Genomic DNA, 22,831 nt, shown 5'->3' with positions numbered 1-22,831 from the left:
TACTCCCTGGGGAGCCCTCAGTTCCAAGCGGCGCTGGGGGGACCCTACCGTCTCCCCGAACTCAGAGCTCCAGCGCTGCCTGCCCCAGCCCCAGCGAGGAGTCACCACCCCATGGGGCAGCCTGTAGGCCCCAGTGTCTGTTGCTCCATCAGCTGTGTTGTCCCGTCCGTCTGTCCGGGCTGAAGTGTCCTGTCTCTGTCGCCCCTTTTCTGCTGTAGGAAAGGCCCCGGACGGAGCGGTGGAGAATAGTCAGAACAAAGGTAACGGGCCAGGGGAACCCAGGCCCAGCTGGGGGCGGGAGAGACGACTTGAACTGGGGCGCTCTGCACATTCACCGTCTGGTGGTCAGAGCAGGGGGCTGGGAGCCAGGACTCCTGGGTTCTCTCCCGGCTTGGGGAGGGGAGTGGGGGCTGGTGGCTAGAGCAGGGGGGACTGGGAGCCAGGACTCCTGGGTTCTCTCCCGGCTCTGGGAGGAGAGTGGGGGCTGGTGGTTAGAGCAGGGGGGACCGGGAGCCAGAACTCCTGGGTTCTCTCCCGGCTCTGAGAGGGGAGTGGGGGCTGGTGGTTACAGCGGGGGGGGGGCTGGGAGCCAGGATGTCTGGGTTCTCTCCCCAGCTCCAGGAGTGGGTGTGGCGAATCTCCCTCCTCTCCCGCTTTGGTGGGGCATTGAGCTGCTTCCCTCCCTGTGTCCATACAGCCAAGAAGCAGGACGGCGCGGTGGCCATGGAGATGCAGCCGCTGAAGAGCGCTGAGGGCGGCGAGCTGGAGGATCGGGAGAAGAAGAGAACCAGCGCGCCCAAGAAAGAGAAATCGGTGCTGCAAGGAAAGCTCACCAAGCTGGCTGTGCAGATCGGGAAAGCAGGTGCTGATCCCTCCGTCCTGGGGCACCGCCCCCCCGGCCCAGGGCGGGGACTGGCTGGCTCAGGGGGACGGGGAATGGGGCAGGGGCCTGTCCCCTCTGGGGGGGTGCCGGCTCCCACCCGGCCCCAGGGCGGGGACTGGCTGGCTCAGGGGATGGGGAATGGGGCAGGGGCCTGTCCCCTCTGGGGGGGCCAGCTGTGATCTGAGGCTAGACCCTCTTCCCCTCCCCCCCACTAACCCGCTCCCCTGGCCCCGGGCAGGTCTGGTGATGTCAGCCATCACCGTGATCATCCTGGTGCTGTACTTCGTGATCCAGACCTTTGTGCTGGACGGGCGGGTCTGGCTGGCTGAGTGCACCCCCATCTATGTCCAGTACTTCGTCAAGTTCTTCATCATCGGGGTCACCGTGCTGGTGGTGGCCGTGCCCGAAGGGCTGCCCTTGGCCGTCACCATCTCCTTGGCCTACTCCGTCAAGGTGAGGGGGCGGCGGGGCGGGGAGCGGCCTCGTGGGCTTGTGTCTGTGCACCTGGCACTGCTGCCCTCTCGGGTGGTGCCCACTGATGGACTGGTGCCGCCACATCTGCTTGGGTCCATGCATAGATGGGCGCCGCCATGTTGGCTTGTGCCCATTGACCCATGGGCACCGCCATGTGCGTGTCCACCTCATCCATCCGTGGGCACCATTTTGGCTTTAGTCATTGGCGCCGCCATATTGATTTGTATCCATCCATTGTTGGGCAGCACGTTGGCTCACGTCCATCCACTGATGGACGACATTTGGGATTATACCCATCCGTGCACTGGCGCGGCCCTGTTGGGTTGTGCCCGTCCATCCGTGGGCTGGGCCATTTGGTGCCGAAGGATGCAGCCAGCAGATGTAGCAGGGCTGGTGTGGGGTGGCGGGGCGCAAGAGCAGACAGAAACAAGGGGGCGTGGGGAGGGGAGCCCAGAGAGCTCCAGGAGAGAGGGATCCCAAGGTTTGCCCCTATGGGGGTCACTCCGGGTCTGTCTCAGAGCACCCCCGTGGGCACTGGGAACGTGGTACACGGGAACTCTGTGCCGGGAGAGTGACCCCTAGTGGGCCCAGCTGAAACCGGCTCCCTCACCCTAATGAGAACACAGGGCACCCCAGAGAGCCCCCCCGTGTCTCCGTCTGGCTCCCGGCATCAGGGTCAGATCTGAGGCTGACAGGGGGTGGGGGGTGTCCTCTCTGCCCTTCAGAAAATGATGAAGGACAATAACCTGGTGCGGCACCTGGACGCCTGCGAAACCATGGGCAACGCCACGGCCATCTGCTCCGACAAAACGGGCACCCTCACCACCAACCGCATGACGGTCGTGCAGGCCTACCTGGGCGACACCCACTACCGCCAGACGCCCGACCCCAGCAGCCTGCCGCCCCGCATCCTCGACCTGCTGGTGCACGCCATCGCCATCAATAGTGCCTACACCACCAAGATACTAGTGAGTGGGGGGCCCTGCGAGCCCCCTGCCCTGCTCCAGAGCCCCCGGACCGCCCCCCGTTTCTCTGGGGTGCTCCCGAACCTCCCACCCCAAACCTCCCACTCCATCGTCCCCTGGTGCCCTCCGAACCTCCCCCTAGTGCCTCCCTGAAGGGGGGATTCAGCAGAGCTGGGAGGCTGGAGGGGGGACCCCAGCTGAGTGTGTCTCAGGGTGGCTGGAGGGGGAACATGGGGGGGCTGGGGAGGACACGGCGGAGCTGGGGGGCCGGGGAGGGCGGAGCTGGGGGGTCAGGGGGGACGCGGCGGAGCTGGGGGGCCGGGGAGGGCGGAGCTGGGGGGTGAGGGCGGACGTGGCGGAGCTGGGGGGCCGGGGAGGGCGGAGCTGGAGGGTCGGGGGGGACGCGGCGGAGCTGGGGGGCCGGGGAGGGCGGAGCTGTGGGGTCAGGGGGGACGCGGCGGAGTTGAGGGGCCGGGGAGGGCGGAGCTGGGGGGTGATGGCGGACGCGGCGGAGCTGGGGGGTTGGGGAGGGCGGAGCTGGGGGTCGGGGGGGACGCGGCGGAGCTGGGGGGCCGGGGAGGGCGGAGCTGGGGGTCGGGGGGGGACGCGGCGGAGCTGGAGGGTGAGGGCGGACGCGGCGGAGCTGGGGGGCTGGGGAGGGCGGAGCTGGGGGGACCCGGCGGAGCTGGGGGGTCAGGGGGGGACGCGGCGGAGCTGGGGGGCCAGGGAGGACGGAGCTGGGGGGCCGGGGAGGCCGGAGCTGCGGGGTGAGGGTGGATGCGGCGGAGCTGGGGGGTCGGGGCGGACGCGGTGGAGCTGGGGGGCCGGGGAGGGCGGAGCTGGGGGGTCGGGGGGGACGCGGCGGAGCTGGGGGGCCGGGGAGGGCGGAGCTGGGGGGTGAGGGCGGACGCGGTGGAGCTGGGGGGCCAGGGAGGGCGGAGCTGGGGGTCGGGGGGGACGCGGCGGAGCTGGGGGGCCGGAGAGGGCGGAGCTGGAGGTGGAGGGGGACGCGGCGGAGCTGGGGGGTGAGAGCGGACGCGGCGGAGCTGGGGGGGCCGGGGAGGGCATAGCTGGGGGGACCCGGCGGAGCCGGGGGGCCGGGGAGGGCGGAGCTGGGGGGTCAGGGGGGACGCGGCGGAGCTGGGAGGTCGGGGAGGGCGGAGCTGGGGGGTCGGGGGGGATGCGGCGGAGCTGGGGGGCCGGGGAGGGCGGAGCTGGGGGTCTGGGGCGGACGCGGCGGAGCTGGGGGGTCGGGGCGGACGCGGCGGAGCTGGGGGGGCCGGGGAGGGCGGAGCTGGAGGGCCGGGGGGAGCCCGCCGTCCTGACGCCCGTCGCCCCGCAGCCTCCAGAGAAGGATGGGGGGGACGCAGCGGAGCTGGGGGGTCGGGGGGGACGCGGCGGAGCTGGGGGTTGGGGCGGACGCGGCGGAGCCGGGGGGCCGGGGAGGACAGAGCTGGGGGGCCGGGGAGGGCGGAGCTGGGGGGCCGAGGGGGACGCGGCGGAGCTGGGGGGGCCGGGGAGGGCGGAGCTGGGGGGTGAGGGCGGACGCGGTGGAGCTGGGGGGCCAGGGAGGGCGGAGCTGTGGGGTCAGGGGGGACGCGGCGGAGTTGGGGGGCCGGGGAGGGCGGAGCTGGGGGGTGAGGGCGGATGCGGCGGAGCTGGGAGGCCGGGGAGGGTGGAGCAGGCGGGGTTGGGGGGGACGCGGCGGAGCTGGGGGGCCGGGGAGGGCGGAGCAGGGGGGTGAGGGCGGACGCGGTGGAGCTGGGGGGTCGGGGAGGGCGGAGCTGGGGGTCGGGGGGGACGCGGCGGAGCTGGGGGGCCGGGGAGGGCGGAGCTGGGGGTCGGGGGGGATGCGGCGGAGCTGGGGGGTGAGGGCGGACGCGGCGGAGCTGGGGGGCTGGGGAGGGCGGAGCTGGGGGGACCCGGCGGAGCTGGGGGGTCAGGGGGGACGTGGCGGAGCTGGGGGGCCAGGGAGGACGGAGCTGGGGGGCCGGGGAGGGCGGAGCTGCGGGGTGAGGGTGGACGCGGCGGAGCTGGGGGGCCGAGGAGGGCGGAGCTGGAGTTTCGGGGGGGACGCGGCGGAGCTGGTGGGCCGGGGAGGGCGGAGCTGGGGGGTCGGGGGGGGTCGCGGCGGAGCTGGGGGGGCGGGGAGGGTGGAGCTGGGGGTCGGGGGGGACGCGGCGGAGCTGGAGGTTTGGGGCGGACGGGGCGGAGCTGGGGGGTGAAGGCGGACGCGGCGGAGCTAGGGGGCCGGGGAGGGCGGAGCTGGGGGGTCGGGGGGGACGCGGCGGAGCTGGGGGGTGAGGGCGGACGCGGCGGAGCTGGGGGGCCGGGGAGGGTGGAGCAGGGGGTCGGGGGGGACGCGGCGGAGCTGGGGGGGCCGGGGAGGGCGGAGCTGGGGGGCCGGGGCAGACGTGGCGGAGCTGGGGGGCCGGGGAGGGCGGAGCTGGGGGGTCGGGGAGGACGCGGCGGAGCTGGGCGGCCGGGGAGGGCGGAGCTGGGGGGTGAGGGCGGATGCGGCGGAGCTGGGGGGCCGGGGAGGGCGGAGCTGGGGGGTGAGGGCGGACGCGGCGGAGCTGGGGGGCCAGGGAGGGCGGAGCTGGGGGTCGGGGGGGACGCGGCGGAGCTGGGGGGCCGGAGAGGGCGGAGCTGGAGGTCGAGGGGGACGCGGCGGAGCTGGGGGGTGAGAGCGGACGCGGCGGAGCTGGGGGGCCGGGGAGGGCATAGCTGGGGGGACCCGGCGGAGCTGGGGGGCCGGGGGGGACGCGGCGGAGCTGGGGGGCCGGGGAGGGCGGAGCTGGGGGATGAGGGCGGACGCGGCGGAGCTGGGGGGCCGGGGAGGGCGGAGCTGGGGGTCGGGGGGGACGCGGCGGAGCTGGGGGGCCGGAGAGGGCGGAGCTGGAGGTCGAGGGGGACGCGGCGGAGCTGGGGGGTGAGGGCGGACGCGGCGGAGCTGGGGGGCCGGGGAGGGCAGAGCTGGGGGGACCCGGCGGAGCTGGGGGGGCCGGGGAGGGCGGAGCTGGGGGGTCAGGGGGGACGCGGCGGAGCTGGGAGGTCGGGGAGGGCGGAGCTGGGGGGTCGGGGGGGATGCGGCGGAGCTGGGGGGCCGGGGAGGGCGGAGCTGGGGGTCTGGGGCGGACGCGGCGGAGCTGGGGGGTCGGGGCGGACGCGGCGGAGCTGGGGGGCCGGGGAGGGCGGAGCTGGAGGGCCGGGGGGAGCCCGCCGTCCTGACGCCCGTCGCCCCGCAGCCTCCAGAGAAGGATGGGGGGGACGCAGCGGAGCTGGGGGGTCGGGGGGGACGCGGTGGAGCCGGGGGGCCGGGGAGGACAGAGCTGGGGGGCCGGGGAGGGCGGAGCTGGAGGTCGGGGGGGACGCGGCGGAGCTGGGGGGCCGGGGAGGGCGGAGCTGGGGGGTCGGGGCAGACGCGGCGGAGCTGGGGGGCCGGGGAGGGCGGAGCTGGGGGGTCGGGGCGGAAGCGGCGGAGCTGGGGGGCCGGAGAGGGCGGAGCTCGGGGTTCGGGGCGGATGCGGCAGAGCTGGGGGGCCGGGGAGGGCGGAGCTGGGGGTCCGGGGCGGACGCGGCGGAGCTGGGGGGCCGGGGAGGGCGGAGCTGGAGGTCGGGGGGGACGCGGCGGAGCTGGGGGGCCGGGGAGGGCGGAGCTGGAGGGCCGGGGGGAGCCCGCCGTCTTGACGCCCGTCGCCCCGCAGCCTCCAGAGAAGGACGGGGGGGACGCGGCGGAGCTCGGGGGCCGGGGAGGGCGGAGCTGGAGTTCGGGGGGGACGCGGCGGAGCTGGGGGGCCGGGGAGGGTGGAGCTGGAGGGCCAGGGGGAGCCCGTCGTCCTGACGCCCGTCGCCCCGCAGCCTCCAGAGAAGGACGGGGGGGACGCGGCGGAGCTGGGGGGTCGAGGGGGACGCAGCGGAGCTGGGGGGTCGGGGGGGATGCGGCGGAGCCGGGGGGCCAGGGAGGACGGAGCTGGGGGGCCGGGGAGGGCGGAGCTGGAGGTTGGGGGGGACGCGGCGGAGCTGGTGGCCGGGGAGGGCGGAGCTGGAGGGCCGAGGGGAGCCCGCCGTCCTGCCGCCCGTCGCCCCGCAGCCTCCAGAGAAGGACGGGGGGGACGCGGCGGAGCTGGGGTGTCGGGGGGGAGGCGGCGGAGCTGGGGGGCCGGGGAGGGCGGAGCTGGAGGGCCGGGGGGAGCCCGCCGTCCTGACGCCCGTCGCCCCGCAGCCTCCAGAGAAGGACGGGGGGGACGCGGCGGAGCTCGGGGGCCGGGGAGGGTGGAGCTGGAGGTCGGGGGGGACGCGGCGGAGCTGGGGGGCCGGGGGGAGCCCGCCGTCCTGACGCCCGTCGCCCCGCAGCCTCCAGAGAAGGCCGGGGGGGACGCGGCGGAGCTGGGGTGTCGGGGGGGAGGCGGCGGAGCTGGGGGGCCGGGGAGGGCGGAGCTGGAGGGCCGGGGGGAGCCCGCCGTCCTGACGCCCGTCGCCCCGCAGCCTCCAGAGAAGGCCGGGGGGGACGCGGCGGAGCTGGGGTGTCGGGGGGGAGGCGGCGGAGCTGGGGGGCCGGGGAGGGCGGAGCTGGAGGGCCGGGGGGAGCCCGCCGTCCTGACGCCCGTCGCCCCGCAGCCTCCAGAGAAGGCCGGGGGGCTGCCGCGGCAGGTGGGGAACAAGACGGAGTGCGCCCTGCTGGGCTTCCTGCTGGACCTGCGCCGCGACTACCAGCCCGTGCGTGACCAGCTGCCGGAGGAGAAGCTCTACAAGGTTTATACCTTCAACTCGGTCCGCAAGTCCATGAGCACCGTCACCCGCCTGCCCCAGGGCGGTTTCCGCGTCTTCAGCAAGGGGGCCTCCGAGATCCTGCTCAGAAAGTGAGTCCTGGCCGCGGCGAGTGCCCCCGCGCCCTGCCCCAGAGGTGGCTGCACCTGGCTGTATTCCCAGCCCCCCTGCCCCAAGGGGCCGGCTCTGAGCCAGGCATCTGCCCTTCCAGGTGCTCCAGCATCCTGAGCAGCAGCGGGGAGCTGTGCAGCTTCCGCCCGCGGGACCGGGACGAGATGGTGAAGAAGGTGATCGAGCCCATGGCCTGCGACGGGCTGCGCACCATCTGCTTGGCCTTCCGGGACTTCGCTGCCGGCCTGGAGCCCGACTGGGACAACGAGAACGACATCATGGGGGAGCTCACCTGCATCGCCGTGGTGGGCATCGAGGACCCCGTCCGGCCTGAGGTACTGCCGGCTCTGCGGGGGCACTGGAGGGGGGGCGGGTGGGTAGAGCGGGGGGAGCTGGGAGCCAGGATGCCTGGGTTCTCTCTTGGCTCTGGGAAGGAGTTTGGGTGCAGGGGGCGTCACGGAGTCCCCGGGTGACGCTCTGGAACTGCTCCCCACCAAGCCAGGCAGGACTCTGGGAGCCTCCTCTCCCTTGGAGCAGACTTGTTCAGGGCAAGAAGCTCACACGGCTTCACCTCCTGGGTCTCTCCTTGGAGCATTCAGCATCCTCTGCCCCTCCGTGCGCTTCCCACAGCGAGCCCCCCTCCCAGCGGGGTCCTGGGGGGGGCAGAGGGTCCTGCCCCCCCACTTTGCAGTCAGACGTGACTCTCAGCCAGCCAGTAACACAGAGGTTTATTCGATGGCAGGAACAGGGTCTAAAACAGCTGGGTCCATTCTGGGGGGCAGTGAGCCAGACCCCCACCTCTGCCCTCACTCCTCGTCCCCAGCCAGCTCCAGACTGACCCCCCCCAGCCCCTCCTCTCTGCTCAGCTCCTGTCCCAGGCCAGGGGGTCTCCTGACCCCTTTGTCTCCAACACCTTCAGTTGGCACCTTTGCAGGGGGGGCCCAGGCCATCAGTTGCTAGGAGACAGAGTGCCAGGCATTTAGGGGCACTGGCCCTTTGCTCTACCAGATACTTAAGAACTGCCATGGGGACACTGAGGCACCAACACAGTATTCAGAGAAAACATTAAGAACTTTCCCAGTTCGTCACAAGGGGGGGGGCTGGTGGTTAGAGCAGGGGGGCTGGGAGCCAGGACTCCTGGGTTCTCTCCCCAGCTCGGGGAGGGGAGTGGGGGCTGGTGGTTAGAGCGGGGGGGCTGGGAGCCAGGACTCCTGGGTTCTCTCCCGGCTCTGGGAGGGGAGGCAGTGTAGACAGGTGTCAGGACTCCTGGGTCCCATCCAGTCCCGCTGTCCTCGCCCCCCCCCCCAGGTCCCTGAGGCCATCCGCAAGTGCCAGAAGGCTGGGATCACCGTCCGGATGGTGACAGGCGACAACATCAACACGGCCCGGGCCATCGCTGCCAAGTGCGGGATCCTCCAGCCCGGGGAGGACGTTCTCTGCCTGGAGGGCAAGGAGTTCAACCGGCGCATCCGCAATGAGAAGGGAGAGGTACAGAGAGAACGGCCCTACTACCGCCCCCGACCCCGCGGGGGGAGAACGGCCCTACTACCGCCCCTGGCCCCGAGGGGGAGAACGGCCCTACTACCGCCCCCGGCCCCGGCCCCGCGGGGGGAGAACGGCCCTACTACCGCCCCCAGCCCCGGCCCCGCGGGGGAGAACGGCCCTACTACCGCCCCCGACCCCGCGGGGGGAGAACGGCCCTACTACCGCCTCCGCCCCCGGCCCCACGGGGGGAGAATGGCCCTACTACCGCCCCCGCCCCCAGCCCCGCGGGGGGAGAACGGCCCTACTACCGCCCCCGCCCCCAGCCCCGCGGGGGGAGAACGGCCCTACTACCGCCCCTGGCCCCACAGGGGGAGAACGGCCCTACAACCGCCCCCGGCCCCGCGGGGGGAGAACGGCCCTACTACCGCCCCCGGCCCCGGCCCCGCGGGGGGAGAACGGCCCTACTACCGCCCCCGGCCCCGGCCCCGCGGGGGGAGAACGGCCCTACTACCGCCCCCGCCCCCGGCCCCCGCGGGGGAGAATGGCCCTACTACCGCCCCCGCCCCCAGCCCCGCGGGGGGAGAACGGCCCTACTACCGCCCCCGGCCCCGGCCCCGCGGGGGGAGAACGGCCCTACTACCGCCCCCAGCCCCGGCCCCGCGGGGGAGAACGGCCCTACTACCGCCCCCGACCCCGCGGGGGGAGAATGGCCCTACAACCGCCCCCGGCCCCGGCCCCACGGGGGAGAACGGCCCTACTACCGCCCCCGACCCCGCGGGGGGAGAACGGCCCTACTACCGCCTCCGCCCCCGGCCCCACGGGGGGAGAATGGCCCTACTACCGCCCCCGCCCCCAGCCCCGCGGGGGGAGAACGGCCCTACTACCGCCCCTGGCCCCACAGGGGGAGAACGGCCCTACAACCGCCCCCAGCCCCGAGGGGGGAGAACGGCCCTACAACCGCCCCCACCTCCAGCGCCGCAGGGGAGAACGGCCCTACTACCGCCCCCGGCCCCGAGGGGGGAGAACGGCCCTACTACCGCCTCCGCCCCCAGCCCCGCGGGGGGAGAACGGCCCTACTACCGCCCCCGGCCCCAGCCCCGCGGGGGGAGAACGGCCCTACTACCGCCCCCAGCCCCAGCCCCGCGGGGGGAGAACGGCCCTACTACCGCCCCTGACCCCACAGGGGGAGAACGGCCCTACAACCGCCCCCGGCCCCGGCCCCGCGGGGGGAGAACGGCCCCACTACCGCCCCCGCCCCCAGCCCCGCGGGGGGAGAACGGCCCCACTACCACCCCCGCCCCCAGCCCCGCGGGGGGAGAACGGCCCTACTACCGCCCCCGGCCCCAGCCCCGAGGGGGGAGAACGGCCCTACAACCGCCCCCGACCCCGCGGGGGGAGAACGGCCCTACAACCGCCTCCGCCCCCGGCCCCACGGGGGGAGAACGGCCCTACAACCGCCCCCGGCCCCGAGGGGGGAGAACGGCCCTACAACCGCCCCCGCCTCCAGCCCCACGGGGGAGAACGGCCCTACTACCGCCTCCGCCCCCGGCCCCGCGGGGGGAGAACGGCCCTACAACCGCCCCCGCCTCCAGCCCCACGGGGGAGAACGGCCCTACTACCGCCCCCGGCCCCGTGGGGGGAGAACGGCCCCACTACCGCCCCCGGCCCCAGCCCCACGGGGGGAGAACGGCCCTACAACCGCCCCCAGCCCCACGGGGGGAGAACGGCCCTACAACCGCACCCACCCCCAGCCCCACGGGGGGAGAACGGCCCTACTACGGCCCCTGGCCCCGGCCCCGAGGGGGGAGAACAGCCCTACAACCGCCCCCGCCCCCAGCCCCACGGGGGGAGAACGGCCCTACAACCGCCCCCGCCCCCAGCCCCACGGGGGGAGAACGGCCCTACAACCGCCCCCGCCTCCAGCCCCACGGGGGGAGAACGGCCCTACTACGGCCCCCGGCCCCGAGGGGGGAGAACAGCCCTACAACCGCCCCCGCCTCCAGCCCCACGGGGGAGAACGGCCCTACAACCGCCCCCGCCCCCAGCCCCACAGGGGGAGAACGGCCCTACTACTGGCCCCGGCCCCACGGGGGGAGAACGGCCCTACAACCGCCCCCGCCCCCAGCCCCACGGGGGGAGAACGGCCCTACTACCTCCCCCGGCCCCGTGGGGGGAGAACGGCCCCACTACCGCCCCCGGCCCCGGCCCCACGGGGGGAGAACGGCCCTACAACCGCCCCCAGCCCCAGCCCCACGGGGGGAGAACGGCCCTACAACCGCCCCCGGCCCCGGCCCCGCGGGGGGAGAACGGCCCTACAACCGCCCCCGCCTCCAGCCCCACGGGGGGAGAACGGCCCTACTACCGCCCCCGGCCCAGGCCCCGTGGGGGGAGAACGGCCCTACTACCGCCCCCAGCCCCGAGGGGGGAGAACGGCCCTACTACCGCCCCCGGCCCCAGCCCCATGGGGGAGAACGGCCCTACTACCGCCCCCGGCCCCGGCCCCACGGGGGGAGAACGGCCCTACAACCGCCCCCGGCCCCGAGGGGGGAGAACGGCCCTACGACCGCCCCCGGCCCCGAGGGGGGAGAACGGCCCTACAACCGCCCCCGGCCCCAAGGGGGGAGAACGGCCCTACTACCGCCCCCGGCCCCGTGGGGGGAGAACGGCCCTACAACCGCCCCCGGCCCCGGCCCTGCGCTGGGAGAACGGCCCTGGCCCCTTGGGGGGAGAACGGCCCTACAACCGCCCCCGGCCCCGAGGGGGGAGAACGGCCCTACAACCGCCCCCGGCCCCGAGGGGGGAGAACGGCCCTACTACCGCCCCCGGCCCCGTGGGGGGAGAACGGCCCTACAACCGCCCCCGGCCCCGGCCCCGCGCTGGGAGAACGGCCCTGGCCCCTTGGGGGGAGAACGGCCCCGGCCCCGGCCCCAGCCCCACAGGGGGAGAACAGCCCCGGCCCCGCGGGGGGAGAATGGCCCTGCCCTCGCCGCTGCCCTAGCTCCAGTGGGGGAGGGTTTATACCTTGGGGTTGGGGGTTGCCCCAGACTTGTGGGGGTGGCCCTGTGGGGACAGTCCCCCTCCATGAGCTGCTGTCTCGGTTGTTTCCCCTCCCAGATCGAGCAGGAGCAACTGGATAAGATCTGGCCCAAGCTGAGGGTCCTGGCCCGATCGTCCCCCACGGACAAACACACCCTGGTGAAAGGTACAGATCGCCCCCCTCCCCGCCCCCCAGGCAGGCGTGGGGGGGTGGGGGTGAGGTGATGGCACCGAGGGAGGAGTGGGCTTTGGGGGTTGGGGGGAGGGGACGGTGAGGATGAGGGGCAGAGATGGGGTCACGGGGGGGCCCATGCGGTGTGGGGAGCTGGCGGGGGAGCTGGGGCAGGCTATGGGCCCCCACCCCCAGCTGAGCCCCCCACACCCGCAGGCATCATCGACAGCACCATCGGGGAGCAGCGGCAGGTCGTGGCCGTGACCGGGGACGGCACCAACGACGGGCCGGCGCTGAAGAAGGCCGACGTCGGCTTCGCTATGGTGAGATGCCCCTGGGCGCCCCCCCCGCACGCTCCAGGGCCCCTCCAGCGTCCGGAGCCCCAAGCGCTGCAGCTGGGCCTCCCCCAAACTGCCCCCACCCGCCCCAGAAAGGGGATTTCCCACAATGCATTGGTGCACGTGCCCGTCCATCCACACCCCAACACCCCGCGTCCGTCTGTCCGTCCGGGGAGGGTGTGAGCGGCTGAGCTCCCAGCCCAGCCCTCGCTGGGGGGGGGCCCTGGGCCGCTGCCCCCCCGTGACCCCGCTGTGCCCCCCCCAGGGCATCGCGGGCACCGACGTCGCCAAGGAGGCCTCGGACATCATCCTGACCGACGACAACTTCTCCAGCATCGTCAAGGCGGTGATGTGGGGCCGCAACGTGTACGACAGCATCTCCAAGTTTCTGCAGTTCCAGCTCACCGTCAACGTGGTGGCCGTGGTGGTGGCCTTCACCGGCGCCTGCATCACCCAGGTGGGGCGGGGGGGGGCCGCCCCCCGTGTGCTGACCCCATCCCCCAGGCGCTGGCCCCGCCCCCTGTGTGCTGGCTCCGCCCCCCGAGCTGACCCCATCCCCCGGGTGCTGGCCCCGCCTCCCGTGTGCTGACCCCATCCCCGGGGCGCTGGCCCCGCCCCCATGTGCTGGCCCCGCCCCCCGAGCTGACCCCATCCCCCGGGCGCTGGCCCCGCCTCCTGTGTGCTGGCCCCGCCCCCCGAGCTGACCCCATCCCCTGGGCGCTGGCCCCGCCTCCTGTGTGCTGGCCCCGCCCCCGAGCTGACCCCATCCCTGGGCGCTGGCCCTGCCCCCCGAGCTGACCCCACCCCTCCGTGTGCTGGCCCCGCCCCCGAGCTGACCCCCACCCCTCCATGTGCTGGCCCCGCCCCCTCCGTGTGCTGGCCCTGCCCCCTGAGCTGACCCCCCCTCCATGCCCTGGCCCTGCCCCATGAGCTAACCCCCACCCCTCCATGTGCTGGGCCCCCTGTGTGCTGGCTCCGCCCCCCGAGCTGACCCCACCCCTCCATGTGCTGGGCCCCCCGTGTGCTGGCCCCGCCCCCTCCGTGTGCTGGCCCTGCCCCCTGAGCTGACCCCCCCTCCATGCCCTGGCCCTGCCCCATGAGCTAACCCCCACCCCTCCATGTGCTGGGCCCCCTGTGTGCTGGCTCCGCCCCCGAGCTGACCCCACCCCTCCATGTGCTGGGCCCCCCGTGTGCTGGCCCTGCCCCCCGAGCTGACCCCCCCCCTCCATGCTCTGGCCCTGCCCCCCGAGCTGACCCCCCATCCATACCCTGGCCCTGCCCCATGAGCTGACCCCCACTCCTCCATGTGCTGGGCCCCCTGTGTGCTGGCCCCGCCCCCCGAGCTGACCCCCCCCTCCATGCTCTGGCCCTGCCCCCCGAGCTGACCCCCCATCCATACCCTGGCCCTGCCCCATGAGCTGACCCCCACTCCTCCATGTGCTGGGCCCCCTGTGTGCTGGCCCTGCCCCCCGAGCTGACTCCACCCCTGCATGTGCTGACCCCATCCCTGGGCGATGGCCCCGCCCCCTCCATGTGCTGGCCCTGCCCCCTCCATGTGCTGGGCCCCCTGTGTGCTGGCCCCGCCCCCTGAGCTGACCCCACCCCTCCACGCCCTGGCCCCGCCCCCCTCGAGCTGACCCCATCCCTGGGCGATGGCCCCCCCCCTCCGTGTGCTGGGCCCCCTGTATGCTGGCCCTGCCCCCCGAGCTGACCCCACCCCTCCATGAGCTGACCCCATCCCTGGGCGCTGGCCCTGCCCCCTCCCTGCACTGCCCCGCCCCCTGGGCTCTGGCCCCGCCCCTCCTGCACTGACCCCGCCCCCGCCTCCCCTCCCCCCAGGACTCCCCGCTCAAGGCGGTGCAGATGCTGTGGGTCAATCTCATCATGGACACGTTCGCCTCCCTGGCGCTGGCCACCGAGCCGCCCACCGAGTCGCTGCTGCTGCGCAGGCCCTACGGGCGCGACAAGCCGCTCATCTCCCGCACCATGATGAAGAGCATCCTGGGTCACAGCGTCTACCAGCTGAGCATCATCTTCACCCTGCTCTTCGCGGGTAGCGCCCAGGCCGGGCTGCGGGGGGAGGCCGGGCCGGAGGGGTCGTGGGGGGGGGTGCCGGGCCGGAGGGGCCCGTGGGGGGGGGTGCCAGGCTGGAGGCGCTGTGGGGGTGGGGTGCCGGGCCGGAGGGGTCGTGGGGGGGGGTGCCGGGCCGGAGGGGCTGTGGGGGTGGGGTGCTGGGCCGGAGGGGTCGTGGGGGGGGTGCCAGGCTGGAGGGGCCCATGGGGGAGGGGGTGGGGGGGTGCTGGACAGACAGGCCCGTGGAGGGGGGGGGGGGTGCTGGGCTGGAGGGGCCCGTGGGGGGCAGTGCCAGGCTGGAGGGGCTGTGGGGGTGGGGTGCTGGGCCGGAGGGGTCGTGGAGGGGGTGCCAGGCTGGAGGGTCCCATGGGGGAGGGGATGGGGGGTGCCGGACAGACAGGCCCCTGGGGTCGGGTCTGCCCTGGGCTGCCGGGGAAGCGGGGATCTCGGGGTCTGCCCCTGACGCCCCGTCCTGCCCTCTCGCAGGGGAGATGATCTTCAACATCGACAGCGGGCGGAACGCCCCCCTGCACGCGCCCCCGTCGGAGCATTACACCATCATCTTCAACACCTTCGTCCTCATGCAGCTTTTCAACGAGCTCAACGCCCGCAAGATCCACGGCGAGCGGAACGTCTTCCAGGGCGTCTTCGGGAACCCCATCTTCTGCGCCATCGTCCTGGGCACCTTCGGTATCCAGGTACCTGGGGGGCCGGCCAGACCCCTGGGCCAGGGCGCGGCCGCGCCGGGCGCTGCACAGACCCTGCCCCCCCCGAGCCATAGTACAGCCCTGCCTCCCCCCGACCTAAAGCGCGGCTGCGCCGGGCGCTGCACAGACCCTGCCCCCCGCTGGAGCCAGAGCGCGGCCGCGCCGGGCGCTGCACAGACCCTGCCCCCCCCCAAGCCATAGTACAGCCCTGCCTTCCCCCGACCTAGAGCACGGCAGCGCCGGGCGCTGCACAGACCCTGCCCCCCGCTGGAGCCAGAGCGCGGCCGCGCCGGGCGCTGCACAGACCCTGCCCCCCCCCAAGCCATAGTACAGCCGTGCCTCCCCCCGACCTAGAGCGCGGCCGCGCCGGGCGCTGCACAGACCCTGCCCTCCACCTGAGTGCATCCCTGCCCCCCCCCCGACCTAGAGCACGGCCGCTGCACAGACCCTGCCCCCCCCCGAGCCATAGTACAGCCCTGCCTCCCCCCGACCTAGAGCGCGGCCGCGCCGGGCGCTGCACAGACCCTGCCCCCCCCCAAGCCATAGTACAGCCGTGCCTCCCCCCGACCTAGAGCGCTGGCCGCGCCGGGCGCTGCACAGACCCTGCCCTCCACCTGAGTGCATCCCCTGCCCCCCCCCGACCCAGAGCACGGCCGCTGCACAGACCCTGCCCCCCCCCGAGCCATAGTACAGCCCTGCCTCCCCCCGACCTAGAGCGCGGCCGCGCCGGGTGCTGCACAGACCCTGCCCTCCACCTGAGTGCATCCCTGCCCCCCCCGACCTAGAGCGCGGGCGCTGCACAGACCCTGCCTCCCCCCCCGAGCCATAGTACAGCCCTGCCTCCCCCCCGACCTAGAGCGCAGCTGCGCCGGGCGCTGCACAGACCCTGCCCCCCGCTGGAGCCAGAGCGCGACTGCGCCCGGCGCTGCACAGACCCTGCCCCCCCCAAGCCATAGTACAGCCCTGCCTCCCCCCGACCTAGAGCGCGGCCGCGCCGGGCGCTGCACAGACCCTGCCTCCCCCCCCGAGCCATAGTACAGCCCTGCCTCCCCCCCGACCTAGAGCGCGGCCGCGCCGGGCGCTGCACAGACCCTGCCCTCCACCTGAGTGCATCCCTGCCCCCCCTGACCTAGAGCGCGGCCGCTGCACAGACCCTGCCCCCCCCCGAGCCATAGTACAGCCGTGCCTCCCCCTGACCTAGAGCGCGGCCGCGCCGGGCGCTGCACAGACCCTGCCCCCCCCCGAGCCATAGTACAGCCGTGCCTCCCCCTGACCTAGAGCGCGGCCGCGCCGGGCGCTGAACGGACACTGCCCCCCGCTGGAGCCAGAGTGCAGCTGCGCCTGGTACTGCACAGACCCTGCCCCCCACCCGAGTGCGTCCCTGCCCCCCTCCTCAGAGCGCGGCCGCGCCGGGCGCTGCACAGACCCTGCCCTCCCCACGACCTGAGCGCGTCTCTGCCCCCCCCACCCAGAGCGCGGCCGCGCCAGGCACTGCACGGGCCCTGTCCAAGGCTCGGCCCAGCTGTCCCAGGCTGCTCCCCAGCTCAGCCGCCATCTCCTTTCCTTGCAGATCGTCATCGTGCAGTTCGGGGGGAAGCCGTTCAGCTGCTCGCCCCTCAACGCCGAGCAATGGCTCTGGTGCCTCTTTGTGGGCATCGGCGAGCTCGTGTGGGGACAGGTGAGCAGCCCGACCCGCCTGCCTAGCGCCCGGCTCCCTCCCCCCTCCCCTCCCACAGCCGGGCAGCGAACCCAGGTGTCCTGGCTCCCAGTGCCCCTGCTCTAATCCACCAGCCCCCACTCCCCTCCCAGAGCCGGGAGAGAACCCAGGAGTCCTGGCTCCCAGCCCCCCTGCTCTGAGCCACCAGACCGCACTCCCCTCCCCTCCCAGAGCCGGGAGAGAACCCAGGAGTCCTGGCTCCCAGCCCCCCCTGCTCTAACCCACAAGCCCCCACTCCCCTCCCAGAGCCGGGAGAGAACCCAGGAGTCCTGGCTCCCAGCCCCCCTGCTCTGTCCAACTCTGGCTGAGGTCTATGACTCCAAACCCTACGTAAAGTCTCAGCTCCGCTGCTGGGGAGTCACTGAATGGAGCAATGGGTGCCGTGACGTATGAACCTGGACTCCTGGGTTCTCTCCCTGGCTCTGGGACGGGAGGAGGAATGGGAGCCAGGACTCCTGGGTTCTCTTCCCAGCTCTGGGAGAGGAGGGGGGGCTGGGAGCCAGGACTCCTGGGGTCTCTCCCCGGCTCTGGGAGGGGAGGGGGGGCTGGTGGTTAGAGCAGGGGGGGCTGGGAGCCAGGAATCCTGGAGTCTCTTCCCAGCTCTGGGAGGGGAGGGGGGGCTGGGAGCCAGGACTCCTGGGTTCTCTCCCCAGCTCTGGGAGGGGAGGGGGGCTGGCAGCCAGGACTCCTAGGGTCTCTCCCCGGCTCCAGGGTGGTGATTGGGAGGGGAAGGGGTTCAGGGTTCTGTGTGCTCCTAGGAGTGGGTTTAACCCCTTCTCTGACTGCTCCTGCAGGTGATCGCCACCATCCCCACCAGCCACCTGAAATGCCTGAAGGAGGCGGGGCACGGTCCCGGCAAGGACGAGATCACGGACGAGGAGATGGCGGAGGACGAGGAGGAGATAGACCATGCCGAGCGGGAGCTGCGCCGAGGCCAGATCCTGTGGTTTCGCGGCCTCAACCGCATCCAGACCCAGGTATGGCCCGGGGTATCCCACTGCCCTTACCAATGCATTAATCCGCCTCCCTTTCTGATCTCCACTCCACGCCCCTTCACACTTATGCCTGGAATGTGGGATCCCACTTTCCCCACCAACGTGTAACAACCTCACCCCCCTCCCTTTCCCACCTTCTCTGCTCCTCTTTTTGCTTTTGTGCCTAGAGATGACGGGAGGAGAGATGGCCAGGAATCTCCTAACCCTGAGCAGGGGATCCAGTGGCCACTTGGCTCATGGCCCTGTTGTTTCCACCTTCAATTCCTGCTCAAACCAATATGATGTCCTGAGTCTGATCTGAAGCGCCAGGCAGGAAACCGGGCTAGACAGGCACCCGTGGTATTAGCCATTGGTGGGTGGGAAGGCATCTCAGACACCAGATTGGGGTGTTTCTTGTCGCCCAATTCGTAACCTGCCCCCTCTAGCTTGCGGGCACTGGGCATCAGTGTTTGCACCCTAGTGAGGTGAATGGGGCAGCTCCCCCCTTCTCAGAGCAATGGGGTCAGGCTCTCTGCAAACTCAGGCATGGCTGGTGAGGAGCCAGGACCCCAGGGTTTTTGCTGTCATTTGACCCTCCCTCTGCCCAGAGAGTTTTTCTCCAACCATCATTTATGTGTAGTCCCGTAGTGCCCCCTAGTTGGGCTCTGCACAGACCTCATACCCTAGGGCAGTGGTCCCAAACCTTTTTCATCTGGTGGGCACCAGACGAGCCACAGAGGACCGTGGCGGCAGACGAGCATCCGCTGAAATTCCACCAAGTGGAAACGTCAATAGGCGTCGCTGCTGACAAGCTGCGTCATCCAGAGGCGTCGCTGCCGAAATACTGCTGAAAATTGGCGGCATTTTGGCAGCGATGCCTGTGGATGACGCAACTTGTCAGTGGCATTTCAGCAGATGCTCGTCCGCTGGCCAGTACGCAGGCGCACTTAGATGCCCCGGCGGGTGCCATGGCACCCATGGGCACCACATTGGGGACCCCTGCCTTAGGGGGATGGATTTCAGCCCTGGCCCTGTAGCCGAATGAGCCCCAGATGGGAGATGTGATTTCCCCTGCCGCAAACCTTAACTCTTCTCTCTGCATGGCCCCCTCCTGAGCCCTCTCCACTCTATCATGCACCTCTGACCCCAGGGTGTGGGGAGTGGGCAGAGTTAAGGTTATTTTGGACGTGGGAGAGGGAGCCAGACTGACTGTGGCTGGTTATAAGGTCCCAGTTCTTAAGGGGGTGAGAGCCCAATTCACCCTGGGGCCATCCCCGGGCATCCTTGTTTGGGTGCTGGAAGGAATTTCCCAGGCAGGAGTTCAGCGGATGTGATCGGAGAAAGCTGAGGAATATCGGCGAATGGTAGACGATTCCTCCAGCGTTTCCTACAAAACAGGGATTTTGTTTTGGAGACGGACCCCTAAGGTTTTCAGTGGGAAAAATTCAAATGGTTTGGTTGCTGGGGAAAAGAATAGGTTTGGCCTGAAAAATGTTTCGATTTTGGGCCCAAAATACTCAGTGCTGGAGTGAAACAAGGCAGTTTTCAGCCAGGCTTATGCCATTTTGGGGCCACAAATATGTGGGTTTGGTCAGACACATTCTGGTTTGGGCACATTTTGGAATGACAATAATTGGTTTTCAGACCAAAAATGCAGTTTTTGGTCAAACACACATTGGTTTGGGCCATTTTTGGTCAAAAATATCGTTTTCAGAAGTTTTCAACCAAAAATGGTTGATGAAAATAATTTTTTTCCATCCAAAATACAGTTTTTGGCCAAAAATTACAGTTTGGGGTCATTTTCAGACCAAAATATTGGGGTTTCAGCCCCAAAATACTCCATTTTTGGCCATTTATGGCCAAAATGATCCCATTTTCAGTCACCAAACTGACCATTTTTTGAAATAGGGGCTCAACGTTTTTATTTTTCTGCCAGTCTCCCTTTTTTAAAACAATAGGAGAAGTTGAAATTTTCCTCGGAAAATGTTGTGGAAAACGGGGTGGAAACTTGCATGGAATTTTTCGGTGGCGAGGGAAACCCCCAGCTCCTGTTCTGGGCCCAGCTCTGGGGGTCTGGAGAGCTGAGCGAGCTCAGCTGGTATAGGGTGTGACCCGACCTCGGCAATCCCGGGGTCAGGGGCTGGGCGAGGGGGCTCTGAAGCAGCGAGGCAGGAGGCCGCTTACGGGGGCCTCTCCTCAGAGGACCTGGGTTACTAACCCCTTCTGATTGCAGCCGGCATCTCTTGGGACATGGCGACTCGTAACCTGTTTCCTTCCTTTCTTAACGTGAGGGGCAGAGCCCGGCTTGTGGTGCTAGGACAGAGGGACACTCATCTGTGCATCCCTGCACCCACCCAGCCCCCTGCTCTGACTGCTAGGTCCCACTGCCCTCCCTGAGCCGGGAGAGAACCCAGGAGTCCTGGCTCCCAGAAATCAGGGTCCCCCCCTGTGCAGCTCTCCCCTGCCAGCCGGCAACACTTTCTGAGCCTCGCCGGCAGCCGCAGGGCGCCCCCCACCACGGGCAGTTGCCCAGCCCTGAGCTTGGGGGGAGCGGGAGCCAGCAGCCGCCAGTCGAGCCAGACTCCTTCGGGCCGGCACAAAGGGGCTGATGATTAACACCAGGGGGAATTGGTTTCTCCTTCGGGGGCATGCCGGGACGTTACTCTGCCGAGCCTGCTCCGTGGCTGGGTCAGACAGATGGTCCCACGGTCCCTTAGCCAGCAGGAAGCTCCGCACAAGCCAGCTTCCGTCAATGGAGCGAGGCCGATTTCCACCCGGCCCCCACCATCGCCCCCCCTCCCCGGTTCCTCAGCCTCCTCGGCTCCAGCCATAGGCTTGGGGGAGGGGGAACCCCCCCCAAATCATAAGCGTGGCTTGGAAACGGGGCCGCTTCTTCCCAAGCCACCGGTGGGCGCCCCGTTCCCATGCGTTTCTCCACCGCCACGAGCTGATTCGAGATGGGTTTGTTGTTTTAACCCCAAGCCGAGATCCCTCCGACCCTAGCAGCCAACGTGGGCTTTTTTTAAAGCCCCCCGTCTCCCGCCGACGCCCCCAGATCTCTGCAGCTGCCGCTTCCCCTGTCCCCCGCCCCGATGCTCAGTGCCAGGCGTGGACGACGTCTCTGTATATCTCATTTTCTCTCTCGTAGATGGAAGTAGTTAGCACCTTCAAGAGAAGCGGCTCCTTTCAGGGGGCCGTGCGGCGCCGCTCCTCGGTCCTCAGCCAGCTGCACGAAGTAACCAATCTTTCTACCCCTACTCACGTAATTCTCTCCGCTGGCAATCCCACTTCTGCCACCATCGGGAGTGAGTGACCGTTTTGCTCTTACTGCTTGTGTGCTTTTGAACAACAAAACCAGACAGATTTAATGTCCCTTCTCCTCCTCCCCGCCCCGGCCCCCCCATGCTCACTGCTGGTCTCCTCTCTCTTTTTTTCAGTTCTCTCTCTGCTCTCTGCCCGACCTCAGGCGAGCCGGATTTCCATTTCCTAAAGCCATACGGTCACTTTCTCTCTTTTGCCTTTAGCCGGTTGATTCAAGACCCCCGCCCTGCCCCACACCCCTTTACTGGCTCCCTCTTCTGTCCCTCGGGGGTGGCTTCCCCCGCTGAAGTGGAGCGGGTGACACCAGCTGGGGATCTGGCCCCATTCGCAGTCACTGTTTGGGTCCGTGTCCTCCTCTCCGTGTTTCTGTGCATGCCCGTTTGGGAGTGGGGGGAGGTCAGAGACCTCCATGCTGCCCTGGCCCCTTGGGGGACCCCCAAACAGGCCAGATTCTACTGCTGAACACACCCGTGAATCGGATTCTGATCTGGTGTGAATCTGGAGTCACTCACTTCACATGAGCCAAGCTTATCAATGGGCTACTGGGGCGTGGGTTGGTTAGAGAAACCAGATTAGGAATTTCTGTCTCCCGGGGAGCTAGGTTAGCTGGGGTTGCACTCAGATGGGGGTGGTCTCTATTCCTCTCCTCTGAGATGGGGGCAGGCGGGATACCGGGCTAGATGGGCCTGCATGGGCCGCTAAGCCCCCCTCTCCCCCAGCCTCCCTCAAAATCTGGGGTGTTCCCTCCCCCAATAAACTTCCTTTCTCCTCCTCTGAGAAGCGCATGGCGAGGTAAGTGGGGCCTGTCGCTCCCTTCCCCCGGGGCGGAACCCCGGCGTCCTGGGTGGCAGAAATCCCTCCGGATTGCTCGGGCTGGGTAGGGACGGACTTTTGGTGCCTTCTTCTCGTGTGGCTCGTGTCGTCCGATCGCTTCTGGTGCCCCAGTCCCGGCAGGGTAACCCTTTGCGTAGGACCCCTCCCCCTTTTGGCTGGCGATTCTTTTTTTCTGATCTCTCTCTCTCTCTCTCTAGCTGCTTTTTCTCTCCACACAGCTCTGGGTCTCGTTCGCCTCTGCCCCCGCCCCCGCCCCGTCCCATCCTGGCGCATCCCTCCTACCGACCCCCTCCCCCCGACGGCGTCTGGCGGGGTCGTGACAAAGGCTGGGTTTCTTTTAGGAACTGATCAGCAGCCGGGCGGCCTGGCAGGGTCATTTCAGGAGCCATGGAAACCGACTCTGAACCTTTCGCCCACCCCAGCCCCTCCAGAATATAAGTGGGGGGTGGGGATTGGGTGTAATTTCCCCCGTCCCAAGCGAGGCTCAAAGTAATGTCAATTCAGATCCGGCCCTTCATAAATTACGCAGTGGGTCAAGCCGGGTGGGGACTGAGGGTGGCCAAGGTGGTGGGGTTCTGAGCGGGAGCTCTCCCAGGCGCACGTGCAGCACCTAGCACAATGCGGTCCCTGGCACACCAGGAGCGGCACCACTGCCTTGACCAAGATCGGGACCACATGTCGCACAGGGCGCTGCACGGCCCCCGCCCTCGAGACAAGGGCAGGGTCATTGACTGCACTTCCCAGACAGGGAGACACCATATCTGGTGGGGCGGGAGCTGCCAGCTTACAGTGTGCAACCCCCCCACCCCACCCCCCCCAAATACACACTCCTGTGCTTGCCCATTCCCAGGCCCCGCTTGGCAGCGACCTGCCCCCCCCTTCCTCCTGGGACGCCCCCCCTTTCAAAACCTTCACCAGCCACAGCCTGAGATGAACTCCCAATGCTCCTTCCATCCCTCCCCCCCCCCCCC

General features: G+C 70.4%; 1 protein-coding gene across 1 annotated transcript in view; it reads left to right on the top strand.

Annotated features, from left to right (window-relative positions):
- The window catches only part of LOC127036471 (plasma membrane calcium-transporting ATPase 3-like), a 71,812-nt gene that overhangs the window by 39,426 nt on the left and 9,555 nt on the right, over positions 1-22,831 (top strand). Inside the window, exons 8-22 of the mRNA XM_050927419.1 lie at positions 219-260; positions 698-862; positions 1,122-1,336; positions 2,083-2,325; positions 6,943-7,184; positions 7,304-7,538; positions 8,512-8,691; positions 11,803-11,890; positions 12,113-12,219; positions 12,500-12,691; positions 14,074-14,287; positions 14,794-15,005; positions 16,585-16,692; positions 17,526-17,708; positions 20,854-20,940. Coding sequence (XP_050783376.1) covers positions 219-260; positions 698-862; positions 1,122-1,336; positions 2,083-2,325; positions 6,943-7,184; positions 7,304-7,538; positions 8,512-8,691; positions 11,803-11,890; positions 12,113-12,219; positions 12,500-12,691; positions 14,074-14,287; positions 14,794-15,005; positions 16,585-16,692; positions 17,526-17,708; positions 20,854-20,940 — 2,513 coding nt within the window. The remainder of the gene's footprint in view (positions 1-218; positions 261-697; positions 863-1,121; positions 1,337-2,082; positions 2,326-6,942; positions 7,185-7,303; positions 7,539-8,511; positions 8,692-11,802; positions 11,891-12,112; positions 12,220-12,499; positions 12,692-14,073; positions 14,288-14,793; positions 15,006-16,584; positions 16,693-17,525; positions 17,709-20,853; positions 20,941-22,831) is intronic.

This window comes from Gopherus flavomarginatus, chromosome 18 (assembly GCF_025201925.1).
Source record: "Gopherus flavomarginatus isolate rGopFla2 chromosome 18, rGopFla2.mat.asm, whole genome shotgun sequence".
In the NCBI taxonomy this organism is placed as follows: Eukaryota; Metazoa; Chordata; order Testudines; family Testudinidae; genus Gopherus; species Gopherus flavomarginatus.
The sequence above is the reverse complement of the archived record's forward strand: the minus strand, read 5'-3'. Positions and strand labels throughout refer to the sequence as shown.